At 39.3% G+C, this 27,982-nt stretch overlaps 1 protein-coding gene and 1 long non-coding RNA gene across 2 annotated transcripts in view; one reads left to right on the top strand and one right to left on the bottom strand.

Annotated features, from left to right (window-relative positions):
- Positions 1 to 3,160: 3,160 nt before the first annotated feature.
- Positions 3,161 to 9,939, bottom strand: LOC116575542. Its single transcript, XR_004279817.1, has 6 exons — positions 9,826 to 9,939; positions 8,928 to 9,683; positions 7,374 to 7,523; positions 5,070 to 5,147; positions 4,326 to 4,476; positions 3,161 to 3,324 (listed from the first exon to the last, which is right to left on the bottom strand). It is a non-coding gene; the product is annotated as an uncharacterized LOC116575542 (long non-coding RNA).
- Positions 9,125 to 27,982, top strand: part of UBE2W (ubiquitin conjugating enzyme E2 W) — a 78,947-nt gene continuing 60,089 nt past the window's right edge. Inside the window, exon 1 of the mRNA XM_032316909.1 lies at positions 9,125 to 9,241. Within this exon, the coding sequence (XP_032172800.1) occupies positions 9,140 to 9,241 (102 nt within the window). The 5' untranslated portion in view covers positions 9,125 to 9,139. The remainder of the gene's footprint in view (positions 9,242 to 27,982) is intronic.

Genomic DNA, 27,982 nt, shown 5'->3' with positions numbered 1-27,982 from the left:
AAGGCCAAAAAAAATGTTACTTTTCCCTTTCCCCTTTTTGACCAATGAATTGGTGACCTAGAAAATGCCAAAGGCAACCAATGAGGTTTCTTTCCAGTTACTGTTATGAATTTATGATTTTATATTATTGTGTCTGTATATAGATATGTATACACACATACACATACATATATATTTCCAAGTATATAATTAAATACTTCAATTTATTACAGTCCTTACTTTTCTGTTGCTTAAACCATCTTATCTTTGGCCAGAAGATCTCCTTCAGAGTTGGCTTCCCTGATAATTTTAAACTTTGTTCTTTTTAAATTTCATTTGATAAAACCAATTAAGCAAATAGAGCCAGGAACAGAATAAAGTTTAATATTTACCTATCAGTTCTCTAAATTTTCACTTAGGTAATTCTAAGTGTGTACTTGAATCCCCAGGAGTCTGAAGAATATTGTATTTTAAAGAATTTATCCAACAGTAAAATTCATGCTCTAGGAGGATGTACCATGTTTATCTTATGATTTCATATACTGTATGTTATATCCTAAGATTACATTTCCTTCAGTCCTAGCATATTATGTTTTAAGAAGATATTAGGATCCTTCCTCAACATCAAACCAAATAATTATGACCAACACAGCCTTCCCTCTTCATATGGCTAACACTGTCCTTTCTTTTCTTTTTTTCTTTCTTTTTTTTTTTTTTTTTAAGAGTGTGTGTGTGAGTGGGGAGGGGCAGAGGGAGAGGGAGAGAGAATCTTCAGCAGGCTCCACACTGGCAGTGACACAAGGCTCGATTTCACCACCCTGAGTTCTTAACCTGAACCGAAATCAAGAGTTGGATGCTTAACCGACTGAGCCACCCAGGTGCCCCAGTACTGCTAACATTTTCAAACATCTCCCTCTCTACTGACTCCCTTTACCCTATAGAATTGCTCAAATCACTTTCTGAGAATAAACAAGAAATAAACTTCTCCCCAGCTGTTGACCTTGCATTTATCTTGAATAATTTCATCCTTCTTTCTCTTCTCTGACAAATCTCTTAATGTCTGTATGTCTTCCCTTGCCAGTTCACTTGACAATTCACTCCAATAAAAAATAATCTGATGACTATCATTGATAGACCCCACATTGCAAGTTCAGTAGAACCTTTTTTTTTTTTAATTTTTACGAGTCCTCTTGGATGAATTTACATTACTGCTTACTCCCGGTTCAAGACTCTTGGATGAATTTACCTAACTGATTACTTACTCCTTGTTCAAGACTCTTTGGCTTTTAGGTCACTCTCCTCCTCCTAGCTTCTGACCTCAGCAACATGTACTTCTCTTTCCTAAACTCTCACTTGGAGCGATCTCTTTATTTTCATGGTTTCAAACATAATCATTTTACTGAATGAGCCAGAATTTATGTGGTGCTATTTCCTGCTGAAATTCCAAACTGGGCTTTCTTTGCCCTGGATAAAATCTCAGGAAGGAGCCAGAACTTCTCCAGCCCCTTTGTCACAAGAACAATCTTATCATAAGAGCATTAATTTTGAGCACATCTAATGTTATATCAAAATCCAACATTTCACTTAAATGAAAGCATCTCCCTACCCTCTCCCAGTTTGAGTCTGTGATGTAAGATTGCTGGCTGAATATATTCTCTTTAAGTGTGGCAGTGAACTCTGTCCTTTTTTTTCCTCTCTGGCATTTCTTGTGTCATCTCCCCTCATTGTAGTATAAGCTTCTTCTTACAGGAGATATCACATCTGATTTCAGTAGGGCTGACCCCACTGGCACCCAGGAGACAAGAGTCAGCCCAGCCCTAACCAACCAGGATACCTCACCTCTCTCATCACTGATGAGTTGAGAGGTAGAGTTCATTAGAGCTAAGCCAACTGGAGCTGTTCTCAGATATTTGCTGCTAGAACTAGGGATACTTAGCTGGTAGGATGGATATGAGTCTTGAGACTAGTGGCCATTCTGCTCACCACAAAGACTGACAGAAAAAGAGCCCTGCATATCAGTTGAGACTCTGTGAACTCATTTGAGATAGATTTTACAACTTTCACTTGAAAAAGGCGTAACAGATGTCCTACAGGAAATTTAAAATCTTGCAACATGTCCAAAATGAATGATTTTTTCCTTCCCCTTCTACTTTCATTCCTTCTATCTCTACAAACTCTTATATTTCCAAGTAAAAAAACCTGGCACTCAACTCTTTCCTTGTCTCCTGCATACAACAATTCTTAGTTCTGGGTGCCTGGATGGTTCAGCTGTTTAAATGACTGCCTTCGGTCCCAGGATCAAGCCTCATATTGGGCTCCCTGCTCAGCAAGGAGTCTGTTTCTCCCTCTGACTCTCCCTCTCTCATGCTCTCTCTATCTCTCCCTCTCCCATTCTCTCTCTCAAACAAATAAATAAAATTAAAAAACAAACAAACAAACACAAACCTCAGTTCTATCTGTTCCCCATTCTAAATATCTCTAGAGTTCTTCCTTTTCTTTCTGCACATGCCCTAGTCCAGTTCTCTTCCACCATTTGTCAGATCCTTACAATAGCCTCCTTTTCTGACTTATCTTCTATGATCTTACCTGATTAAAACTGTTCAGTCACCAGAGCCATCATGCCAAAACACAAATCTGGCCTTACCACTTCCCATCTGAAAATACCTCCAATTTGGTAAATGGTTTCTAAGATAAAGTCCAACCTGCTCATCAACTAACAAAGCCTTCCATGCCCAGGTCTTGCCTGCCTCTTGTCTCCTACTTCCTTCCATCCAATTTCTATTGGGCAATACCAAACTGTTACCTCCTGTTGACACCAATTACACAGTTCCTGCTCCCTCTGCCTGGAATGCCTCTCTTGTGTTCCCTTTTCACCTCTGCTAGGGCCTTAGCTCTTCTAGATAACTGTTTTTAGCTGCTAGGCAAGGTCAAGAGCTCCCTTCTTATGATCCTGTAATAGCCAGTAAGTAGCTTTTTCCATATTCTAGCGAAATCCTTTCTTTCATCTGTCTTTCTGATTATAAGCAATGTTAATATGCGAATGGTATCTTACTCATCTTTATATCCCCAGTGCCTGGCATTCAATATATGCTTTTTGATAAAATTTTAAGTTCCGCAGTTTAAAATGAATCAATTTGATTAGAGTTATTTTTATTTTAAAACTCTATTGACATGGGTCATTAAGAGAATATACTTGGAAGGATAATACTGTGTATTAGTTAAAGAATTCAATCTGTAGAGTCAGACAGTTGGAGTTCCCAAGGTAGAATTCTGATCCTGCTATGGTTATACACAAGCTGTTTGACTTTGGCAAATTACCTAGACTCTCTAGGCCTGTTTTCTTACCTGTAAAATGAGAATTGTTTTATGTACTTCATAGTGCTGAATTAAAGAACCCAAGAAATATAAGTGCCTCTTACACTGCCTATATGGCACATACAAACATTCCATCATTATTATTATTAATAAAGGCAGGTCTGGAAAGATGCCACATGTAGGGAAGAACACTGGGTGGGGCAGGGAAAGGCAACATCCCAACCTTGAAACTCTGTCTATAGCAAGCTCAGTTCAAAGCAGTCTGGTTCATAGACCAGACTATTCTATGTTCACAAGAAACTGGGGGATCTCGTCATAGGTATTTCTCAGTCACTGACACACACACCCTACTCCTTATCTCTAGCTAACATGTCATCTGCCCACTGGAGAGAGAACTTATAGAGTAATTCAGAAGAAAAATTAGCTATTGCCTGTCACCTATACAATTCTATGTGGTTTACAAAACTTCTTCAGATTCATGATTCATCTACACTCTGTCACAAACCGTGGGTTGGCATTTTTGTCTCCATTTTATAGGTAATAGAACCAAGATTCATAGACGTTTAAATAACCAACTCCAAGTCATGGAAACTAGGATGTTGCCGAGTTAGGATTCAAATGAAGGCCTTTCGATTCTAAGTCTAGGGCCTTTTCTAACACACGGTAAGAGATCAGGCAAAAGGGAACACAAAAATGGGATTGGGGATGTAAGGCAGAAAGATCATAAGATAAGAAAGAACTAGCTGGCAAGGACAAAATCAGAAGGGCTGCCATCCCTCCTGAGGAGTATAAGAATGATAAATATGTGTTGGGGCAATGAAGGCCTTATGAGCTGGTGAAGAGGGTAATATGAATTATGAATATGAATTATTTTCCTTTGACAAGGAAAATAACTTATCTGGAAAGCTTTGAAGAAATCATTGACTCTCCATACTACAGATGAAAAAATCCAGATGTAGGGAGATACCTGATCACCCTTCAGTTTCATACCATTAATGGGAGAGCCAGTCCAAAGACTAGCCACAACTTACTGGTATGGGTGTGTTAAAATCTTGAAATGCCTTTCCCTTTTTAAAAATAGCTTTACTGGGGAGGTGATAGCTGGCTGGTTGGCTCAGTCCGTAGAGCACGCGACTCTTGATCTTGGAGTCATGAGTTTCAGCCTCATGAGCATAGAGATCACTTGAAAAATAAAAAACAAAAAAAATTTAAAAAATAGCTTTTTGGGATATAATTCATATACCATAAATTTCACCCATAATTATTACTCAATAATTTTGAGTAAATTTATACAGTTGGGTAACCATCACAATCCAGTTTTAGAACATTTCTGTTCTAAAAAAACACTGAAATACTTCAGTAGTGGTTAGTAAATAGCCACTTCCCTCAAATCCCCAAAAGAATCCCCCTTCAATTCTCGGAATCACTCTAGACCTCTCTATGATCTATTTACAGTATCTGGTCCACAGAGCAGGAGCATCCATGTCCTTGCCCCAACACTGAGCAGCTTCTGTTCTTCCTGGTTGGTACCTTTGCTACATCTGTGCCCCATCTGTTGTTAAATAATGTTTGTGTCACCCCTGGAAGGATCAAGGCAAGCATTTAACTCCTCTGGTTCCTAATCTGAGCTTTTCACATAACACCCTGCTTTTCAGAAAGATAGGAAATTAAGTAAGTGAACAAAAGAAAACAAGAGCTATGAAATTATGTCTACATACAAGATAGACAGGTTTTGAAAGTCAAGAGATTGAGCTGGTATTTATAGTGATGGTTACCTCTTCGGTAAAGGTATTCTTATCTTGAGGTTTATACACTTTTGGTAATGGATGAACTTCTGAAGATCAAGTACCTCCCTGAAATACAAAATTTCATGAATACACGCATTTTTCTGTGAAGTGGGTCCATGGACCGAAAAAAAAAAGTATAACTTGCTAGGAACATGTTTGGTAAGAGGTTTGGGGGAGAAGTAAAAAAGGAATGTGCTCAAAGAGTACATACCTGGGGAAAAGAATTTTAGCTAAAGGGATAGGAAAAAGAAAGAAAGTGAAGACAAAGTTCTCCTGATTCATGGTTTTATTTACAAGCCAGATATGTATGTGAATCAACTATTTTTGACATGTAGAATAAGTCACACAGATTAGGTCACATATATAAATGCTTTATTATTTTGCTAACTTTCTTTGTCCTCTGTTAGGAGAGTCACATGAAATGACTAATTTGGGTTATGCTTTTCCTAAAGTACCACTCATTAAATCCCATCTATGGCTCAATTGGATTACATTAGAATTTTAAAATGTTAACTATGGCCTGCCAGTAGGTCTACATAAATTACGATGAAGTCAAATTCATTCCTAGTATATCTATAAATGTGAGTTTTAAATTCAAAATAGTACATCATTCCCATTGCATTTTATCTTAGACTTTTTAAGATGGTATTTTGGACATATTTAAATTTTTGATGATATCTACTAGGCACATGGAATTTGAAATCTGGAAGAAAACTTGGAAGATTATGCAGTCTGATTTACTCATTTTATTGATAAATAAACCCAGAGAGATTAAGAGCCCTGACCAAGCTTGCTTGTGACAGAGCTAGGACAAGGCTACAAACATTGGATTCTTAGCTTGGTGCCTTTTCCAACATCCAGTTAACAAGCTAATGGTTACTGAACTGTGACATTTCTCTGATGATATCAGTCAGTAGAAGAATATGAACAAACCATCTGTGGAGACATAGGCTCAAGCAAAGACTCAACTCTGCCTCTTCACACTCTGACAAGACGATTCTCATAGGACTGCTCCTAACTCTCCAGTCTAGTGAATCACTAGAACTCAAACATTCATAAATCATGTAATATTATCAATATTGTGGCATTTGCCCAATGATCACTTGTGAGTTCTCCAAGTTACTGGACTCTGGTTTCCAATATTTCCTCCCCTTTTCTGCCAGAAAGTTCAGCTGCTTTTAGTCTTCTATGTCACAGCCTCTATCTTTGCCTTGGTGGGGACAACCTCAGGCACATACATAGCTTCTGCATGCCCTTTTTTTTTTGTCCTTCAGGGAGGTAGAGGTGGGGTAGTTTGTGATATGAGGGAGAATCACCTTCTTGAACATGATAGTCATTTGTAATTGATGTGGAAATAAAAAAACTATCAAACCTAAGAAAAATAATAATAATCGCTTAATATCATCTAATACGCATTTTATGTTTAAATTTCTCCAATTGTTTCAAAAATATCTTCTTTACGGCTGGTTTGAGTCAGGATCCAAACAAGGTTAACATGACTGCATTGGCTTAATATGTCTCTATCTTTTTTCGCAAAAGGTGCTATTAAAAAGATTCTTTAAGGGCATGGGAAATTTTAATTTTACTATTATTGAACTGTTTTCCAAAGTGATTGTCCAAATTTGCTCCCATAGAGCTCTTATAGAGAGCTTCACTCTGCTTTTGGTATTGTCATACATTTTATATGTTGCCTATGTGATAGCAAGTCCCACAATATAAAGAAATATGTAAGCCTTATCTTCAAAAACTGCATAAGTCAAATGTTTTAGATAGAAAAATATTATGCTCCCTGGAGATACTATATGTTCCACCCCATCTGAAAGTCACTGTTTTAGCTCCTGAGTACATCAGGATCTCTCCATTATATATTAATAAAAACATGAAGAAGATAGTAAGCATATATCATTTAACATTTCCCAGGAAAGGTATGACGGACGGGTACTGACTTTTCCCTCCCCTGAAGGTCCTTTTTAAAAGGACCTTTTTAACATAAAGCCCCAGGGACCAGATGTCGATTTTACTGAGGAGTGTTAAGAATTCTGTTGACTCCCTTTTCTTATTCATATGTCATGGCAGGTTGTTGGTTCTGACGATGTCACAATGCTTTGCTTGTGGAGTCATCTGATGTCACTTATACCTTAGGAAGAATCAGCTTTTAAATAAAATGAACTTTAGATGGTAAAACTTGATCTTCTGGAGAAATTTTCAGAGATCATGGGGATACAGATCTCCGGAAGAAAATATATATGGAAAAACTTTCCTCTTTCATTGAGATATATGGGTTTTACTCACAGTTGAAATGTTAACAACACAACTGAGCTGACACCAGATACGCTTCAAGGTGATTCCTGGTTGCTAAGAGTCTCCAAACATTCCTCAAGGACACCGTTCTTTTGCACAACAAAGGGAAAACCCGCCCATTTCTGGCACTATGATGGAATTCTAAGAGGAAAAAGCAAACCAGTGTAACTTCCTCTCCATCAATTAAAAACAGTTGGTTTAATATTTCACTATAGGATAACGTGTATTTTAAATTATAACGTGTATTTGACAGAGAGAGAGATCACAAGTAGGCACAGAGGCAGGCAGAGAGGGATAAGCAGGCTCCCCACTGAGCAGAGATTTCCCCATGGCGGGGGCTCCATCCCAGGACCCTGAGATCATGACCTGAGCCAAAGGCAGAGGCTTAACCCAGGTGCCCCCTGATTTTTTAATTTTTTTAAGATTATTTGAGAGAGAGCCAGCACCAGCAGGGGAGAGGCAGAGGGAGAGAGAAAGGGAGAAGCAGACTCTCCACTAAGCTGGGAGCCCCACGTGGGGGCTCAATCCCACGCCCTGGGATCATGACCAGAGGTGAAGTCAGGTGCTTAACGGACTGAGCCACCCAGGGGCCCCCAAAATGATCTATCTTTAGAGTGGGAAGGAGGATATTCTACATTGCTCTTATATTTAAGTCTTACAGAAATTACTTAAAAAGAGCTCCAAGTTAATAAAATGACAGATTTCAAGCTTTTGTTCTGCTAAAGTAAAAGCCTACTACTCAATATGTCAGCCATTTAAATTTTTAAAAGAGCAAGAACAGGAGGTGCAAGTCTTTGGCTTCCATTTTCCTCTTAACCAATGACATCTTCAGTTTTTGGATAGCTTTTTAAAATGTGGCTTCCGATAAATGTTGGCAGAACTGGTGCATTCCCAGAATAAATACTGAATGCTCAGCTTTCCCTATTCAAATACATCCCTAGGTCGAACGACCACAAAACTGCCCACTGTGAAACAGGCTGAAGAGGAGTCCAGATGTGATAGAAGGGGTAAGTGTATCCTCAAAGTGCACTGGTACATTAAAAAAAAAAAAAAAATCACATCTAGAGTCAAATCTCTAAACAAATGTGGATGTCGTAACAACCATAACCATTACTGACACACGTGAAGTTTAAAACTGACGGGTTGGAGTAGAGGGGAGACAACAGTACACGAACAATAGAAAAACTTCAAAAATTTCTCTTCCCTTTCAGGCAAGTTTCAGCTCTACAAATGTACCCTTGCCTTTAAAATAATCAACGTGTTGTGTTGCTCTCAATCCTCATCCCATGGTACAAAGAAATCTGTGTCTTTCTCCCCCAAATTAGGAATATGAGAAGCCTTTCAGACCGTAAAGACTAGAAAGCAGCCCCACGGAAAGTGGTATCCCGCCCGAAGGATGTGAAAGTGGGCATGGTGGTGTGACATCGATGGGGGGGGGGTACTTCAAACCATACACCTGTGGTTAAAAAAACAAAACAAAAAGAAAAACCCACGGGACTGGAGATCACCAAGATTTTAGGGTATATAGAGAAAAAAAACAACAACCGTGGCCAGGTCAGACCAGAAGCGGCGTTTCTTGGGCGACAGTAGCAGCGGGTGGGGCAGCCGCGGACGCCGGAGAGCAGGATGTGACTGAAGGTACCAACAACGCCATTTACCGCGCTCTCGCCTGCCCCTCCCCCCCGGAGGCACAGCGCGCCAGCCAATCCCCTCCCGCCGTCCCCTTCCCACCGGAGGCCCCGCCCCCGGCGCCCAGGATGCTGGGCCCCCGCGGCGTGACGCGAGCACGGCAACTCCGCCCCCTGCGTCTCTGGCCTCGCCGGCCTAGGGGGGATGGTTCCATCATGGCGTCAATGCAGGTGAGAGGAGTTTGCAGCATCTGGGCGGGCGAGGGAGCCGCCGAGAGGACGCAAGCGTTTTGTCGGGGGCGGCGTCTGGGACTCTGGGGTACCCGGACGGGCTCGGGAGTGGCCCTGGTGGCCGGTCCTTTCCCAGCTTCAGGACGTTGGGGAGGGGTGAGAGGTGGCGAGAAGGGCGGGGGAGGGGGGTCCTCGGTCGGTCGAAGCGGACACCAGCCGGCTGGGAAGTTGGGTGATAAAGAAGGCTAAGACGAGGAAAGGGAGAAGTTTGGCGTTGGCTCGGCGGCAGTGGTCTCGGAATCACCTCTTGCTCGCTCAGACGTCGGCCTGCCCGCCCGCCTCAGGGATGCCTTCTCCCTGGTCCTTGGCCGGGCGGAAACAGCTGCTCTCGCCGTGGTCGCTGGGGCAAGGGCGGCCCTGAGAGGGGCTGAGTGTGGGGGAGCTGAAAAGGCGTTCCGAGAGAAGGCGGCTGGCTGCAGAAGCGCTTTGCGGCCTCTGCCCAGGCCTCCCACGCCCAGCCTTCCTGACTGCCCGGCCCCTCGGCTCTCCTCTCTTTGACTCTTAATCCTTTGCCCCGTGGGTACCTTTCTCTCTTGGTCTTCGCATTCTCAACGAATATTAGTCCGGCGGCTCACTTTGTCGCTCTTCCCGAAGCTGCCCTTGGCCCATGAATATCATTTGCCGCCTAATATGCAATCTTCCTGAGATCTGAGTCACCAGCCCCTTTATACCTCCGGGATAGCTCGCCCTCAAAAAAAAATTTTTTTTCCCCTACGGTGCCCCACCCTTATGGTCCGCGGTAAGGCTTTTGCCCCTCTTCCCTAGATCTTTAGTGGAATCTTAGTTTGATAGGAGGCGTTTATTAACCCGTGTCCTATCTATCTGACTTAGCAGTTCATGGTTTTTTGGCTTTCCAACTTAATGCACTCCTTTTTTCCAAATCCAAGGAGTTCGAATTTTTTTTTTTTCCAGGCAAAGATGGCAACCACAACTGCAGTTTTGTAAAGATTGTCTCTGCATTATCTATAGCCTGCATTTAATTTTACAGATGAAGACTAGCTCGAATGAGAACATATAGGAAGAGAAGGTAGAACTGTTTGGAGTGGCAGCTGAGTGCTTTTTAGAGTTTTAACAACATCTTAAAGACACCTACGTTTTTCTTAGCATTTAGTGCTTTTGTTTCTGGAAGAATAAGCAAGCCTTCCTACCCGCTCCCCCCCCACCCCGCCCCATTTCTAGGCGAGAGCAGTTTTTCTTCTCTTTTCTGCGTCTTCCTCTTTTTCGCACATATTTGCTTCACGTTTACTTCTGTGTTGTCTGTCCCCTTTCAACCTATTTTCCATGCGATATTCTCTTTACCTTCTCTTCTTCCCCTGGACTTTCCTGCAGAATAGAAAAATGTCTTAACTTTCCTACTTTCCGCAGATCAGTGCGGGGGGGGGGGACAAGAACAATTTGAGGAAACATTATACTTTACACTTGTCTCCCCAGAGACATTAGAGAAGTTTTGTCATTTGAGGCCAAAAAAGGAACTGTGCAACACTAGTTGAACAGAAGGCGTATAAAATAAGATTATTTGTATTAAGATCAAAACTATTTAAGACTAAAAATTATGGTTAAAATCGACAATGCTTGTGATTATATTTGACAAGAGAATTATTGGGATGACTAATTAGCTGGTTAGATTCAGACTTAGAGTCTGAAAAAGGGCAGATTGCCATTTTTAAGAGAAAAAGTGAGTATAGAACTGAGTCAGTACAGAACTTATTGATAATCTTGAATTTTACATGTGACTTAAGCAATAGAAAGAAAAATACATGCCAGTGAAATACTGCATTTTTCTGTGTCCCAGGTATTACCAACTATCTTACTACCCTTTATTCCTTTGTGTCTTCTGATTAGAGGAATGGAAAACTGATGTTTACTATTTTAATTAAAACCGAATCTTTCCTTTTGTTTGTATTTTTTAAATATTTGGTACAGGTTTTCTGGTTTCTTGAAAACTAATCTAGATAAATCAAGCTTTTTGAAACACAATAATACTTTTCTTTGTGGTTATTCTGTCTTTGCTGAACAAAATTTTTTCCTTACCATCTTAATAAATTTTTTTTTTTTTAAGATTTTATTTATTTATTTGACAGACAGAGATCACAAGTAGGCAGAGAGGCAGGCAGAGAGAGAGGAGGAAGCAGGCTCCCCCCAGAGCAGAGAGCCCCATGCGGGGCTCGATCCCACGACCCTGGGACCATGACCTGAGCTGAAGGCAGAGGCTTAACCCACTGAGCCACCCAGGCACCCCAAAATTTTGTTTTAAAGATTTCTATTTTTTAAAGTAATCTTTACACCCAGCATGGGGCTCGAACTCAAAACCCTAAGATCAAGCGTTGCATGCTGTACCAACTGAGCCAGCCGGGAGCCCCTTAATAGTAAAATTGAACTGTTCAGAACAACTGAATTACATATAAAACTGCAACCAAATTACGAAATTTGTTTATTCACTCATAAATTTCAAAAGCCTACTGTGTCTGATACGGGTCACGGTGCTGGAGATAGGGCCGTGAACAAAAACAAAGATTTCTTGCTGTAAGTAGGGGAGATAGATAAGAAGCAAATATTTAAGAATTATATTAGGTGATAATACTATTAAGAGAAAGCGTGGAAGGGAGTTAGGAAATGGATATTTTGGGGATTTCAGTTACAGTGCTTAGGAAAAAGTATACCATACACAAATGCTGCTCTGACCATGTCCTTACCTAAAAAGTTTTCAGATTTCTTTAGCTTATGCCAGGATATTATTGCTGTTGAGATTACTTAAGCTGTAAGAACTATTTTAAAAACCTACAAATTATGGAAATGTAATACAGGATTTGGTTACTTGGTAGAAAGGAAATAAATAGTCTTCAGCTCTCCCATCCCTGCCACTTAAAATTCCCCTTACCCTGCTAAATTTTTCGTAGCCCTCACATTTATTTATTTATTTATTTATTTGCTATTTCTCCTGAACATAACTCAGTACCTGGCATGTAGCAGGCCCTCAGTAAATGTCGAAGGAATAAATGAGCACAGCTTGTGGATTCAGATAAATGGTTTGAATTCTAGCTGTGTAACTTTTTGCCCAATATAAAATAGGGATAATAATCATGGGGTAAAATTGAAAATCATTGCACGTGTGGATTTTTATAGTTGTTATAATGCTCTAGACCTCTTATTTTGAACTACCCCTATCAGATACTCACTTTAAGAAAAAAAATTGTTGGGGGGCGCCTTGGTGGCTCAGTGGGTTAAGCCTCTGCCTTCAGCTCAGGTCATGATCTCCGTCCTGGGATCAAGCCGCACATCCGGCTCTCTGCTCAGTGGGGAGCCTGCTTCCCCTTCTCTCTCTGCCTACCTCTCTGACTACTTGTGATCTCTTGTCTGTCAAATAAATAAATAAAATCTTAAAAAAAATAAAAGATTTTATTTGAAAGAGAGAAAGCATGAAAGGGGGGATAGGAAGGAGGGGACAAGCAAACTCCCCACTGAGCAGGGAGCCTGATGTGAGGCTGGATCCCAGGACCATGGGATCATGAACTGAGCCGAAGGCAGACCCCTAACTGAGCCACCCAGGCACATTGGAAGTATGGTTTCTAATTAGCATGTATGCTTGACTAATTCTCAAATACTGAAGAGGATTAGTGAAGTAGTATTTTGAACCTCCTATATCAGTTTTAAATGGCAAATTCTGTTTTTTTTTTTTTTTTGAAGATTTTATTTATTTGACAGAGAGAAATCACAAGTAGATGGAGAGGCAGGCAGAGAGAGAGAGAGGGAAGCAGGCTCCCTGCTGAGCAGAGAGCCCGACGCGGGCCTTGATCCCAGGACCCTGAGATCATGACCTGAGCCGAAGGCAGCGGCTTAACCCACTGAGCCACCCAGGCGCCCTGTTTTTTATTTTTTAAATCGAAATATAATTCATATACCATGAAACTTAACCATTTTTATTAAAGTGTACAGTTCAGTGGGTTTTAATATATTTATAACCACAATCACTATCCAATTCTAGAACATTTTCATCACCTCAAAGGAAACCCTTTACCTATTTGCAGTCACTCCCCATTCCTTAACTATGCCCCACAGAAATCACTAATCTGTTTGTTATCTCTATTGGTTTGCCTATTCTAGGTATTTCATATAAATGGAATCATACAATATGTGGTCTTTTGTAACTGGCTTCTTACCATAATGTTTTTGAGTTTCATCTGTGTTGTAGCTTATATCAGTACTTATTTTTTATGGCTATGAGTTCATTTTATGGTTGTCTGTCTACAGTTTATCTGTTCATCAACTGATTGACATTGGGTGGTTTCCTGTTTCCATTCATCAATTAATTGGCAATTTGTATTGTTACACATCTACTTTCTGGATAATGCCACTATGAACATTCATGTACGTGTTTTTTGTTTTTTGTTTTAAATTTACTTATTTGTTAGAGAGAGCAAGCACAGGCAGACAGAGTGGTAGGCAGAGGCAGAGGGAGAAGCAGGCTCCCTGCCCAGCAAGGAGTCCGATGTGAGTGGGACTCCATCCTAGGACGCTGGGATCATGACCTGAGCCAAAGGCAGCTGCTTAACCACTGAGCCACCCAGGCGTCCCTCATGTATGTGTTTTTATTTGGACATGTTTTAATTTGTCTTAAGTGTATGCCTAGTAATGGAATTGCTGGGTCATTTGGTAACTCTATGTTTAACTTTCTAAGAAACTGCCAGACATTTCCATGACAGCTGTACTATTTTACATTCCCACCAGCAGTGTGGAAAGGTTCCAATTTCTACACATTTTGGCCAATATTTGTTGTCCTTTTTTTTTTTTTAATTAAAGCTCTGTTAGTGGATGTAAAGTGATACCTCTTTGTGGTTTCGATTTGTATTTCCCTAATAACTAAGGATATTGAGCATTTTGCATTTATTGGTAAATTTCTTGGAGAAATGTCTATTCAAATCCTTTGCCCATTTAAAAACTAAAGTTGACTTTTTATTGAGTTGTAATCGAGTTTTTTGTTTATTTTGAATACAGGCCCCTTCTCATATAAGTGATTAGCAAACATTTTCTACTATTAGTTGTGTTTGCACTTTCTTGATGGTGTCCTTGAAAGCACAAAATTTTTTAAATTTTGATGAAGTCCAATTTATCTTTTTTTTTTTTTTAAAGATTTTATTTATTTATTTGACAGACAGAGATCACAAGTAGGCAGAAAGGCAGGCAGAGAGAGAGAGAGAGAGAGAGAGAGAGAGGAGGAAGCAGGCTCTCCGCGGAGCGGACAGCCTGATGCGGGGCTCGATCCCAGGACCCTGGGATCATGACCTGAGCCGAAGGCAGAGGCTTTAACCCACTGAGCCACCCAGGCGCCCCCAATTTATCTTTTTTTTAAGATTTTATTTATTTGATTATTAAAGATTATTATATTATTTGATTATTAAAGGTTATTATTTATAGGCAGAGAGAGATGGGGGGGGAGCAGGCTCCCTGCTGAGCAGAGAGCCTGATGCGGGGCTCGGTCCCAGGACCCCGGGATCATGACCTGAGTGGGAGGCAGAGGCTTAACCCACTGAGCCATGCAGGTGCCCCCAGTTTATCTGTTTTTTTAATCTGTCATTTATGCTTTTGGTGTCATATCTAAGTAATCATTACCTAATCCAAGGTAATAAAGATTTATACTTTATTACAGCTGTGTGGGTTTTTTTTTTTTTTGAGATTGTTACAGTTTTAGCCCTTATATTTAGGTTTTTGATTCATTTTGATTAACTTTTGTATGTGGTGAGGCATATTTAGTTTTATAGCATTAATAGAGCAGCTTTTTTTTTTTTTTTTTTGAAGTTGCATAGGCCCAAGCTGAGAGCTCATCAGATTTGATAGTATCCTGCTGGATTTAAGTGATTTTTCTAGGTTGAGTGGAGCTGTTAAACTGTTTTTCAGATGAGAATTTATATTGCAGCCCTACTACTAAGAAATGTGATTGTGGTCCTGATAAACAATTACTGAGAATACTTATTCATATATCAGCTTTTATAGTAATTAAAATTGGCGTACCAACTTCAGTTTTTAGACTTGAAAAGTTTTGAGCCATAGGACATTTTAGAGGTCAGCTTGTTCAACCGTCATACTTTTTGTTTAAGTCATTGCTGCATTTTGTGATTAGATGTAGTTGGTAAAATATAGTTTGTTTACTTTTGTACTACATTAAGATACATTGAACAAATTGAATATATTGGGTTTTTTTTTTAATGTAGATTTGTTATGAGAAAAACTCACATTTTTAGGAAATCCAGTTGGGGGATTCTAGTGGGGAAAATTATATACATGAGCATGTTGGTGTTCTTTAGTTCTTGTGGGGTTTTTTTTTGGTTTTTTTTTTTTGTTGTTTAAGATTTTATTTATTTATTTGAGGGAGAGCATGAGCAAGGAGAAGGTCAGAGGGAGAAGCAGACTCCCCAAGGAGTCAGGAGCCCGATGCGGGACTCGATCCCAGGACTCCGGGATCATGACCTGAGCTGAAGGCAGTCGTCCAACCAACTGAGCCACCCAGGCATCCCGGTGTTCTTTAGTTCTTGATGTTGCTTAGTGGAAACCTTCATAGAATTCATTGTAACAATTAGTTTAAGCTACTTTGATTGATACTTCTACCTTGATTTGATACTTCAGTATTCATGGATTCTGTATCTGTGAGTCTGCCTACTAGTAAAGTTTATTTGTAAGCCTAAAATCAATCCTCATGGTGCTTTTGTGATGATTTGCACACATGTGCAGGGCTTTGAAAAATTGGGAGTTGCTAGATGTAGATCAAACAAGGTAACATTCTGTCTTGCTTCAGCTGTCATGCTGTAAACAAGTGTCCTTTTCTCAGTCTATTTAGTGCCACGTTTTTTGCATTTCAGCACTTTTGGGGATTTCACTGTTTAAAATGGCCTCCAAGCAAAGTATTGAAGTGCTGTCTAGAGTTCCAAATTGCAAGAAGACTGTAATGTACGTTTTGTAGAAAATGTGTGTTAGATAGCCTTTGTTCAGGCATGTGCTGTTAGCCTTGGGTTCGATGTTAATGAATCAACAACATATATTAAGGAGTCTTTAAACACACACGAAAACCTACGTTATTAATTGGTTGAATGTGGCCAAAGGATGCAGGAACCTAACTCTGTATTTCCCTTAGGAACAGTTGTTCAGACTCTGTAACATAACTACTGTAAATAATGAGAATTGGTTGTATTTTTATTTAAATTTCAGTCTGTTCAGGGTGCTTGGATGGCTCAGTTGGTTAAGCCTCCCACTCTTGATTTTGGCTTGGGTCACGATCTCAGCCCTTCGTGGGGCTCTGCACTGCCCATAGAGCCTGCTTAAGATTCTCTTTCTCCTTTTGCCTCTCTCCTGCTCCCCCCCCCCCCCGCCCCGCAAATAAGTAAATTTCAGTCTCCCTTTGATTTGAAATGTATTGAAACTGGTAAAATGTAATGTCCTTGCTACATCCAGGTCACCCCCCCCCCCCGCCATTTTATACTATAGATCAGTTTCTTCTAGTTTTTTTGTTACCCATACAATTCTGATTAGTGGTTTCCCATTTTGGCATTGTATTTTTTTCCCCTTTTTTTAAAAAAATTTCTTTTCAGCGTAACAAAATTCATTGTTTATGCACCACACCCAGTGATCCATGCAATACGTGCCCTCCATAATACCCACCACTTGGCTCCCCCAACCTCCCACCCCCCGCCCCTTTAAAACCCTCAGATTGTTTTTCAGAGTCCATAGTCTCTCATGGTTCATCTCCCCTTCCAGTTTCCCTCAGCTCCCTTCTTCTCTCCATCTCCCTGTGTCCTCCATGTTATTTGTTATGCTTCACAAATAAGTGAAACCATATGATAATTGACTCTCTGCTTGACTTATTTCACTCAGCATAATCTCTTCCAGTCCCATCCATGTTGCTACAAAAGTTGGGTATTCATCCTTCTGATGGAGGCATAATACTCCATAGTGTCTATGGACCACATTTTCCTTATCCATTCGTCCGTTGAAGGGCATCTTGGTTCTTTCCACAGTTTGGTGACCGTGGCCATTGCTGCTGCAATAAACATTGGGGTGCAGATGGCCCTTCTTTTCACTACATCTGTATCTTTGGGGTAAATACCCAGTAGTGCAATTGCAGGGTGATAGGGAAGCTCTATTTTTAATTTCTTAAGGATCTCCACACTGTTCTCCAAAGAGGCTGCACCAGCTTGCATTCCCACCAACAGTGTAGGAGGGCTCCCCTTTCTCCACATCCTCTCCAACACATGTTGTTTCCTGTCTTGCTAATTTTGGCCATTCTAACTGGTGTAAGGTGGTATCTCAATGTGGTTCTGATTTGAATCTCCCTAGTGGTGATGAACATTATTTCATGTGTCTGATAGCCATTTGTATGTCTTCATTGGAGAAGTGTCTGTTCATGTCTTCTGCCCATTTTTTGACATGATTATCGGTTGTGTGTGTTGAGTTTGAGAAGTTCTTTATAGGTCCTGGATATCAACCTTTTGTCTGTACTGTCATTTGCAAATATCTTCTCCCCTTCCGTGGGTTGCCCCTTTGTTTTGTTGACTGTTTCCTTTGCTGTGCAGAAGCTTTTGATCTTGATGAAGTCCCAAAAGTTCATTTTTGCTTTTGTTTCCTTTGCCTTTGGAGACATCTTGAAAGAAGGTGCTGTGGCTGATATTGAAAAGGTTACTGCTTATGTTCTCCTCTAGGATTCTGATGGATTCCTGTCTCAACGTTGAGGTCTTTTATCCATTTCAAGTTTATCTTTGTGTATGGTGTAGGAGAATAGTTGAGTTTCATTCTTCTACATATAGCTATCCAATTTTCACCTGGGGAGCTTTTAAAGGAAAAAAAAAAAAAAACTAGCCCTAGAGATTGATTTAATTCGTCTGGCATGCATCTTAGGTATTGGAATTTTTCCCAGCTCCTGGGTTTCTTTTTGTTTTGTTTTTAAGATTTTATTTATTATTTATTTGAGAGAGAACACACATAGAAGTGAGCCTGTTGGGGGTAGGAGGCACTGAGGAGAGGGGGACAAGGAGACTCCATGCTGAGCACAGAACCCGATGAGGGCTTAATCTCTGGGCCCTGAGATCATGACCTGAGCCGAAATCAAAAGTTGGACAGTTAACTCTCTGAGCTGCCCAGGCAACCTGATCCTGGATAATTCTAATATACAGCCTAAGTGTATAACTAATCTTCATTGTAGTGGGGGAACTTAGGTGTGCAAATGATATAACTTGGATATGATATAATAGGCCTCATGGACCAGATTTAGAATTCAGGAGATAGTAGACATTTCTCTGGAGAGAATTAAGAACCAAATTTGAGCCTGAAAATGTTTATATGTATTCCAAACTGTCTGTATCATTACAGTTCTATTAAGGGACTCCCATTTCCTGTACATAATAAAACAGACGTTGACAGCTTTTTCATTTTTTTTTAAAGATTTTATTTATTTATTTGACAGACCGAGATCACAAGTAGGCAGAGAGACAGGCAGAGATAGAGAGGGAAACAGGCTCCCTGCCGAGCAAAGAGCCGGATATGGGGCTCGATCCCAGAACTCTGGGATCATGACCTGAGCTGCGAAGGCAGAGGCTTTAACCCACTGAGCCACCCAGGTGCCCCAGCTTTATCATTTTTAGTGAATTCTCTTGTTTGGTGGCTCTTTTATACACAGAAAGTGTCTGCCATGAGTTACTTTGTGGAAGAGGATTAATGAATAATATACATTATGTGGCTGTTGTGTGGTCCTGTAGCCTCAGTTAGGAGTTGAATGATTGTTCAGTGCCAGTTGTGTACCTAGACAAACAAATTTTATGCCATGAATCTTTGGAGCTGAATTTGTGTAGTTACAATCTCAAGTTGTTTTGGTGTGGTGTTTTAAATAATCTTAGGAGCCCTGTATTAAAATACAAGTAACCTTTGGAATATTAGTCTTGCTTTTACTCTTGCTAGCTCTTGCATCTCCCATCCTAAGTCCTGTGCTGAAGTTTTTATCAGTCCATTAAAATCCCTCAGAATCAAAATTGTTTATGATTCTGGGAACTGGGTCTGTCTCCCCTCCCCTTTGGTTGAAGTGACGCAAACGTGTAAATTCTGTCGTACCCTTATTTGTTGCTAGGAATACTTAGCAATTCTTTTTAGTCCCCCTCTCTTTTTTTTTTTTTTTTCTGTTATTGTTGTTGTTTTGGGGAGGAGTGGGGGAGAGAGAATCCAAATAGACTCCCTGCCTAGGGCAGACCCCAACTCCTGCTTGATCTCCCAACCCTGAAATCAAGACTTGAACGTTCGACCTGCTGAGCCTCCCAGGTGCCCCACTTTTCAGTCACCTTTATATTGAAATTCCATTTTGAATTCTGGGTAGTTTTGATAGCTCCCCATCTTCTGTTGTTTCTGGGATTTAAAAAAACAAAAAACTAGCAAGTTATTTAGTTAGCCCTTTTGCCTTATACCAGACATCATGAATCCACCAAACTTAGCCTCAGTCTTCACAGGTGTACACATTTTTTTTTTTAAACTCCTAGCACTTTTTACCTCTTTCATACTACTTTTCATTTCTGCTTTGTATATATTGTAAAGGTGCTTTGTCTTTATTAGGTTTTAACTCAGAGCAGTACACTCAAGTGGTAAGCACACAGATGTTTTCTCAGTATTCTATTTACTTAAATAGAACAGAAACTTAAATGCTTTTTTTTTCTTCAAAATAGGTCAGAAGTGATTTGAAAACATTGATTTCTTGCTGTATGTCTTATTTCTTTGATGTCTGTCTTTGCTTCAGCTTCTGCTCTGGCCCCATTAGAAGCTAAAGAATTGAGTTGAATGGGAAAAAGTATGTAGAACTTAAAATCAGTATTAAATTTCCTTTTACTTATATGCACCTTTTTTTTTTTTAAGATTTTATTTATTTATTTGACACAGAGAGAGATCACAAGTAGGCGGGGGAGGGGGGAAGCAGGCTTCCTGCTGAGCAGAGAGCTGGATGTGGGACTTGATCCCAGGATCCTGAGATGATGACCTGATCTGAAGGCAGAGGCTTAACTCACTGAGCCACCCAGGCACCCCTGTGCATCTTTCAACTAGATTAATATTTCATTGGTAATTCTTTCACTTTGGAGAGACCTTTATGAACTCAGTGAAAATCTGTTTTTTTTTTCTCATTAGATGTCCAGTCCACACACCTTACCTGAACAGCAGATAATCTTAGATCTTGCTTCATTGATACTAAAACTTTGTAATTGCTTTCTTCCTGAACCCAAATATGTTGCATCTCAAGATACTTCTCATATCTTAAATTGTATTATTTTTCCAGATGTTTAATCTTGGGTTGTGTCTGGGTGTGATTTGGGTATAGCCTGTTTATGTGTGCTTATAGAGGTGGAGGTATGAGGTTGTTTAGGGTGGGGGTGTTTTGGTACAGGCTGTTTGTGATTAGTTCCTTCATGTGTTGAAGAGGACAACATCTGTTGATCTCTAAAATGCACACTTGTTTCTGATAAGCCTTTTTATTTTTTAAATATAGTTGAGGCTGTTACATAGTGACAGAGCTTTACTTTAGATTCTTCCAGCTTAAGGTGTATGGAAGAAATTGGTCAGTTTAGAATACTACTACCAAAACAAAACAAAAAACCATCACACAAATCAACTCTGAAAGGATAAGAAGTGTGGCTTAATCCTGGCAAGCCTGTAGTTCTTAGAAGTATGTGTTGACAGTGATAGAAGTACCAGAGAAAGCTGAGACAGTTAATGGTGGTGGCTTGGAAGGAATTATCCATGATTCTAAACAGTGAAAGTGATGGGAATTGGTGCTGCTTCTCTCTCTTTTCAGCAACTATTCTATAATTACTTATTTGTATCTGCTTCTGACTGAAAGCAGATTTTTTAATTTAAAATATGTTGTTAATGTTTTTTATTATCTTATTTTACATTCATAAAGTAGTAAAAAACAAGATAAATTCAGTTCTAGTTTTTTTTTTTTAAGATTTTATTTATTTATTTAACAGAGATCATAAGTAGGCAGAGAGGGGGAAGCAGGCTCCCCGCTGAGCAGAGAGCCCAATGCGGGGCTCGATCCCAGGATCCTGGGATCATGACCTGAGCCAAAGGCAGAGGCTTTAACCCACTGAGCCACCCAGGCACCCCCAGCTCTAGTTTTATAATTGAAAAAAAATTTAAAGGTAAATTGATAATTTCTTAAACATGGGTTGCTAAAATTGATTATATAAATCAGTCATATATACTTTTCATATTTCTTATTTTTATTAGGATGAAATATAGTGTAAATACATTTTATGTTCTCTTTATTATTCAAATGGACTGTTTCATGTTACTCTCTGGACAAAAACTAGGTTGTTGCTTTGTTTTAGTAATCTTTACACCCATCTTGGCCTTGAATTCACAACCCTGAGATCAGGAGTTGTGTGCTCTTCCAAGCTGAGCCCTCCGTATGCCCACAAGTTGTTTTTAGTTGAAATTTCAATGGCCTTGTATTTCCAGAAAGTTTACATTCTAGTGTTAAAGAAGTTGTTGGCTTCTGAGTTTACATGGAGTAAAAAAAACATGCTAAAGATATTCTTAAGAATCTCAGATTTACACTGTGGCTATTTTTGACAACTGAGGCCCAACTATATATAAACTTATAAGCAAAAATTATTATTAAGACAGCAATTTGCAGCACTTGGCTGGCTCAGTTAGTGGAGTGTGCAGCTCTTGATCTTGGGTTTGCCAGTTCAAGCCCCACATTGGGTGTAGAGATTACTTAAAATATTTTTTTTTTCTCCAAGATTGATTGATTCTTTTTTTTAGAGAGAGACTGGTAGCAGGGGGTGGGAGGGTGGCAGGGTGGCGGGGAAGGGTGGTGGGGGAGAGGGGCAGAGGGAGAAGGAGAGAGACTCTCAAGCAGGCTCCACACCCAGCACGGAGCCCAGCGCAGGGTTCAGTCTCACAACCCTGAGATCATGACGTGAGCCAACATCAAGAGTGGGATGCTTAACTGACTGAGCCACCCAGGTGCTCCTAAAACAAATTTTTTTTTTGTTTTAAAGAAGACTTAGAAATTTGAACTTGATCTTTATTAAAATAGTAGCCTTTTATAACATTAATGTCTTTTATAAAACATAAATTGAAACTTCTGAAAAAGTTAAGTATTTTTATTTTGGTCGTTTCTTTGTAGGTACACATACATGAAATACTCTGCCATCTACTTTGAGCACCAAGTCTTAATTAAGTACATTGCCGTATTCTTTATGTTAAAAATCTTCCTATAAGCATTAAATATCATTTTTATTTTCTTTTCCTTTTTTAATTCTTATCTGCTAAAGTTAATCTAATCTTAAAAAAGTTTCTATCTATTTGTCAAGAGAAATAATTGGAATTAATCCCTAAAATCACAGGACAGCATAACTGAGCATGCTGAAGAAGAAAGCAAACAATTGTGTACTATCAGTGTAGTAAAATGCACAAACTATCTTTTCATTAAATGGATATTTGGATTTAACAAAGTAACTAACCCAGAATCTTAAGGTTGAGAGTTCACTTTATGATTTTATTCCTGCTGATGGAAATCTTCGGAAAAAGTGCTTAGAAAGCTATCATATTTTGTGGACATGTAAGTGGGTAAAGGGTGATAAGGGGAGAGAGAAAAATTGTTTTTACTGAGCAGCTTTTCCCCCCTCAATACTATTTTTAATTAAAAATGGAAATTTACTTGCTTTAGATAACAATAAAAGGTAATGATAACATGAATTACGGATCTTTTTTGTTTCATAGTGGTGATTTGTTCATTTGGTCAACTAAAAAAGTTTGTACTAAAAACAGCTATTTATACAGTAGTTGCTTCTTCATCTGCATTTTTGCTTCTGTGGTCCAGAAGCAGACAGTTTCTCCTTCTGACATATCTTCAGTAGAAGGTCAAAGGTCAGTAATATCCTAATGCTGGGTCACAAGGCTACATCATTCACCTCACTTCACATTCTCGTGTAGGCATTCTGTTATCTCACATCATTGCAAGGAGGGTGAGTTCAGTATAAAGTATTTTGAGAGAGAGAGCGCATTCTTACAACTTATTGCAGTGTATTGTTATAGTTGCTGTATTTTATTACTAGTTGTTAATCTCTTCATGTGCTTAGTTTATAAAGTAAACTTTATCATATATTGTATGTATAGGAAAAAACATAGTATATATTGGTACTGTCTGTCGGTTTCACATCTCACAAGAGGTCTAGTAATGTGTCCCCCTCAGATAAGGGGGGACTACTGTATTTATTTTGGGAACGTGTTTAAACTTGTAGTTATGTAGAAACATGGATGTGTAGAAGTCACACTATGTTCACATTAGATGAATATAATATACAGGATTTACAAGATAATATAGAGAAGTGTTTAAAATTTTAATGAGAATATATACATCACTAAACTATGGAAAACTAATATTAGGTAAATATATTGAATCAGACAGAACAATGTCTAAAGAAAGCTGTATATAACTTTATTTGTGAAAACAAGTAGAATAACCTGGTTTCTGGGAGCTTTAAACTAAAAGGAAATTTAGAGATCATTTAATCTTTTTTTTTTTTTAAATGAAAAAAATGGGGGGCGCCTGGGAGGCTCAGTGGGTTAAGCCTCTGCATTCGGCTCGGGTTGTGGTCCCGGGGTCCTGGGATCGAGCCCCGCATTGGGCTCTGCTCAGCAGGGAGCCTGCTTCCCTTCCTCTCTTTCTGCCTGCCTCTCTGCCTACTTGTGATCTCTCTCTGTCAAATAAATAAATTAAAATCTTAAAAAAAAAAAAAATGGGCCCAAAGTGAGGTAACTTAGCTAGGTTTACGATACTTGACGTGTACCTGCAATTTGTGAAATGTACACCCCTAACTTAAGTATTTAGAATTTATACTTTTCAGATAATTCTACTTGACAGAAAAGAAATGGTCTCAAAGAAATTGTCTGTATTATCAATTTTATCTGCCCAAGATGAGTTCCATTATAAAACTAGATTTTATGTTCCCTGGAAGATGTTGAACTCAGAACAGTAAAAATCGCAATAAGAATGCAGTACATCTTTAAAAATATGTATATTTATTAGAATAATTTCTAAGTTATGATCAGTAAATTACAAATCATTGGCTGTGTGTTCCTTTGGGATTAAATCTGTAAGAAGGAAGGATTTATCCAACTAAGATCCATCAAATTTGTGGCTTAAGAATCTTACAAAATCTTATTAACCATAAAACTTTAAAGGTAAAGGCCCTGAAAGCTGTCTTGACATAGAGAGTTGTGTCTGTTTGTTCTGATAGTGTGTCATGCTCTCATTGTTTCCTGTTGTTTCTCATGTTCCTGTTGTTTCCACTTATTTTTCCCCATTATAAAATAAGCTTTCATATGCACTGCTCCCCCTCCACCTTCAATTTTATCTTTAAGTTTTCAAGAATAGTGTTACTTAGTCTGATGGCGTTCAGTGTTTTCTGTCTCTTGAAATACTTGATGACAGTGAATTTAAAGTCACAGGGAGGGGTGCCTGGGTGGCTCAGTGGGTTAAAGCCTCTGCCTTCAGCTCAGGTCATGATCCCAGGGTCCTGGGATCGAGTCCCCCGTCGGGCTCTCTGCTCAGCAGGGAGCCTGCTTCCCTTCCTCTCTCTCTCTCTGCCTGCCTTTCTGCCTACTTGTGATCTCCGTCTGTCAAATAAATAAATAAAAATCTTTCAAAAAAAAAAATTCATAGGGAAAAAGCTCACCAAAAATGGTAGAAAACTACTTTGCTTTAGGGGTACCTACAAAAAGAGGGACCAGTAAGTAAGACATAAGGAGTATAGCAGAAATAGGAATGAAGCCAAGTTTTGTATAACAGGATCAAAGGGGCTACAGCTTTTCACATGAAAGATTATAAGTGTGAGTGGTAAGTCACCAAAATGAGAACCCCGTGTCCAGTGTGGGGCTTGAATTCATGACCCTGAGATCAAGAGTCAAATGCTCTACCGACTGAACCAGCAAGTCTCCCTGAGCACCAGTAGATTTAATAAGTAAGTGGTATTGAACCTTGAGGCTTTGAGGGATTGAAGTTTAAGTGAATATATTAGAGGGGAGTTAGAGGCAGTGAATGTTGGCTGAGTTCAAGGAGTTGGGACAGAGAAAGGAAAGGAGGAAATAGAGATAGAAGATAAAGGACGACTTTTTGCTTATTTTAAAGCTAGGAGAGATCCAGTTGGTGACTGAAGGGAAGAAGTTATGGAATGGGAAAGAGTGACGTTATTAGAAGTCAAAATACTAATTATGAATAAGATCCTAGAGGACAAGGTCTGGAGAGAGAAAGGGATGGGAACGTTTTGAGAAGGGAAGAGAATCTCTTTTGTCTGGGAGTTAAGTGAGGGACCAGAGATGGACATAGAGGAAGTGTGATTCCTCTTTTTTCCCATTTAGTTGTTGGCTAAAAATGGGGAAACAAGTTGGTAGTTTGCATTCTTTGCATGTTTAGTATTTTTTGCTAAGAGGAAGCTTTCCATTAATAAATTTTGGAGAACATTTGGGGCTAGTTTTATAGATTACAGCTGAGAGAAAAGCTGGTTTGTTATTTAAAAATACTTCCCCAAAGCAAAAGAAACTGATGCATATTTTAATTTGCTCTCTAGTAAAGTTGGTTAGGGAAAACAACCAAAAAATTTTTAGGATAGTCTTCTTCTTTTTTTTTTTTTTTTTTTAATATTTTATTTATTTATTTGACAGACAAATCACAAGTAGGCAGAGAGACAGGCCGGGTGGGGGGGTGGGGAGCAGGCTCCCTGCCAAGCAGAGAGCCCGAGGTGGGGCTTGATTCCAGCCGCCTGGGATCATGACCGGAGCAGAAGGCAGAGGCTTTAACCCTCTGAGCCACCCATGCGCTCCAGTCATCTTTTCTTTTTATTTACCATCTTATTTTTTTCTTTCTTTATTGCCATCTTGGAATTCTCATGCTACTTTAGTGTGTTTATTTTGAACTTTAAACTTTTCGAAGTAATGTTTTATCTCTTGTAAGATCTCATTCTATCCTATGAACAGTCTGAGGTAGGTATTTAATTATGCAGAAATTAAGATAAAGATGATTATTCAAAGTTGCATATATTATACACTCCTGGAAAGCAGGTATTGATTTTTTTCAATTAAGCATATCCTTTACAGCATATTCTAACTTGTACTCTTAACGTTTGTGCTTTGCTTACATTTTGAACAAATCAGTGATAGATCCTGTTATCCTAAACCATAATTCTTACTTCTTGTGATAGATCTGCAGTTTGAGTTGTAGGTCAAACCAAACTTGCCACTCTTTGAGGACAGTATTATCGATCATTTTATTCAGCGTATTTATTTAAGGCTTGATGTGTGCCAAACCCTGGCTATAATGTGCTTTTTCCACTACCTAGCATGTTTTACGCTTTATGACATTTTATTTTCCTGAGTAACTTCTTTATTAACACTTAACCAAAGTCCGTGAATATAGCCCCACCTGGCAGATCTGGAAGGTAAAAAAATTTTGAACTGTACCTCTACAGGGGGAGAAAAACCCCCAATTTAATTATTCTTCCAAAGTTAAAAAACGATTAGCTTAAATGAGATCTCTTCTCAATCAGGCTTAATGCTGATTACAGCTTTCCATCTATGGGAAGAAATGTGATTGAGGAGAGAAAGTAGATTCTGGGCTGTATTTTACTTCATTTGGAGCCAGTATTTCTGGGTAACTTAAATATTTTATTTGGAGTGGTAATTTTCAAAACAAAAGATAGATAACTTTTGAACTAGCTTGAGAAATTCAAGTTTGGTTCTGGGGCTGTAAACTCTTTGCCCCCTGAATGAAGCCAGGGTGGGTTAAAATACGAAGTATGTGTGAGGCATGCATTGGGTTCATGGTAGAGATCATAGCCAGCCTAAAGAGCCTCATTTGAAAGGAACAACTGTGCTTCAGCTCTGGTTAACTTGTTTTCATCTGTTGCTCTGAATGTTCGCAAGAATCTTGAATTCTATAGGTTTAAACTGAATTTAATCTCAGCTGCCTCCAACCACACATAGAGATCAGCTGTTCCTGCCTTTTTCTCGTACTGTATTTCTTTCAGATAATAGCACCACCATCCATCCAAACTAACATCCTATAGTCATTGTCATTTCTTCTCTTTCTTCCTCCTCCCATCTAGTTACCACTAAATCAGTCCACTCTGCATCCTGATTTAGTCCTTTGATTGCCCTGGTTGTTCACTAGTTATGTCCCAACTCTTTTTTTTTTTCTAGTTTTCAGTCTGATTTCCTGGCCTTTATTCTGTCTTAACTTCTCTAGTACATCTGCCACACCATTATTAAAGTTACTCTTTTTTATTAGAAAAAGAATATTTATACACATTTATTGTTGAAATGTTAGAAAATTAGATTAGCAAAAAAGAAGAATCACTACTCTAGGAAAATCACTGGATGTTGAGACTAAGGGATTATTTTAACAAATTTAAAAACATTTATTCATTTATTTAGAGAGAGAGAGCCCTCATGCTCTGTGGGGAAGAGCAGAGGGGAGGGAGAGGAAGAGGGAAAGAATCCCAATCAGACTCCATGCTGAGCAGAGAGCTGAGCGTAGGGCCTGTTGGAGCCTGTTAAGGGGCTCTATCTCACAACTCATGAGATCATGACTTGAACTGAAACCAAGAGTCGGGGGTTCAACCAGCTGAACCACTTAGGTGCCCTGGGGTTGTTTTAATT

This window comes from Mustela erminea, chromosome 16 (genome assembly GCF_009829155.1).
Source record: "Mustela erminea isolate mMusErm1 chromosome 16, mMusErm1.Pri, whole genome shotgun sequence".
In the NCBI taxonomy this organism is placed as follows: domain Eukaryota; kingdom Metazoa; phylum Chordata; class Mammalia; order Carnivora; family Mustelidae; genus Mustela; species Mustela erminea.
This window is presented reverse-complemented; position numbering and strand designations above follow the sequence as displayed.